The sequence below is a fragment of the Vombatus ursinus genome, unplaced genomic scaffold (genome assembly GCF_900497805.2).
Source record: "Vombatus ursinus unplaced genomic scaffold, bare-nosed wombat genome assembly UNPS02014816.1, whole genome shotgun sequence".
NCBI classification, from domain to species: domain Eukaryota; kingdom Metazoa; phylum Chordata; class Mammalia; order Diprotodontia; family Vombatidae; genus Vombatus; species Vombatus ursinus.
The window spans coordinates 6583314-6584015 of NW_020954594.1; the positions used below are offsets into that span (position 1 = coordinate 6583314).

At 48.1% G+C, this 702-nt stretch overlaps 1 protein-coding gene across 1 annotated transcript in view; it reads right to left on the reverse strand.

Moving 5' to 3' along the window:
• Positions 1-587: 587 nt before the first annotated feature.
• Positions 588-702, reverse strand: part of FOXR1 (forkhead box R1) — a 12914-nt gene continuing 12799 nt past the window's right edge. The window contains exon 5 of the mRNA XM_027835518.1: positions 588-616. Within this exon, the coding sequence (XP_027691319.1) occupies positions 588-616 (29 nt within the window). The remainder of the gene's footprint in view (positions 617-702) is intronic.

Below are 702 nucleotides of genomic sequence, written 5' to 3' on the forward strand. Positions count from 1 at the left end.
GTACTCCTGACTTCAGGGCCAGTGCTCTATCCACTGTGCCACCTAGCTGCCCCTGAGATCAGATTTGAACTCAAGAAGATGAGTCTTCCTGGCTCCAGGCCCAACATTCTATCCCCTGCATCACCTGGCTGTCATCCCCACACATATTATAATAAACCTTTATTGAATTGAAAGCAAGCTTTTTCTTATTTTAGTATCTTCCCTAGCACAGGGTCTTACACCTAGCAGGTGGCTGATGCTTATATTCATTCAACATCTTCCCCCAGACTCTAGCCACTAGGCAAAAATCAGCAATTCCAGGTACTCCTCAGGCACTGCACCATGTACCTTACCACCTCTCCCACCCGCAATGAAGAGATCCTACACAGAGAATGCCAGTTAGTGGTTTAATGAAGGAGAAGGAACGGCAGTTGGGAAATTGGGTAGAAATGCCCACCCTGCCCTGCCCTCCCCTCCCTCCAAGAACATCTCCTCCTCTCAAAGAAGAGATTATACAGAGAACCAGTTCTGAGTTTGGTGGCAGAGAGCAAGAGACAGTCAGGACTTTGGGCATGACATTTCCTTGGTGTGCCACTTGGCCTGGGTAGTCAAAGGTCAAAGAGGGCAGACATCATTTCTGCAAGGGAGAAAGAATAACAGAGCTGGTCTCAAGGGAGTAAAGAGCACAACCTTCTGATCTTTCCCAGTCGCAAGCTAGATAGC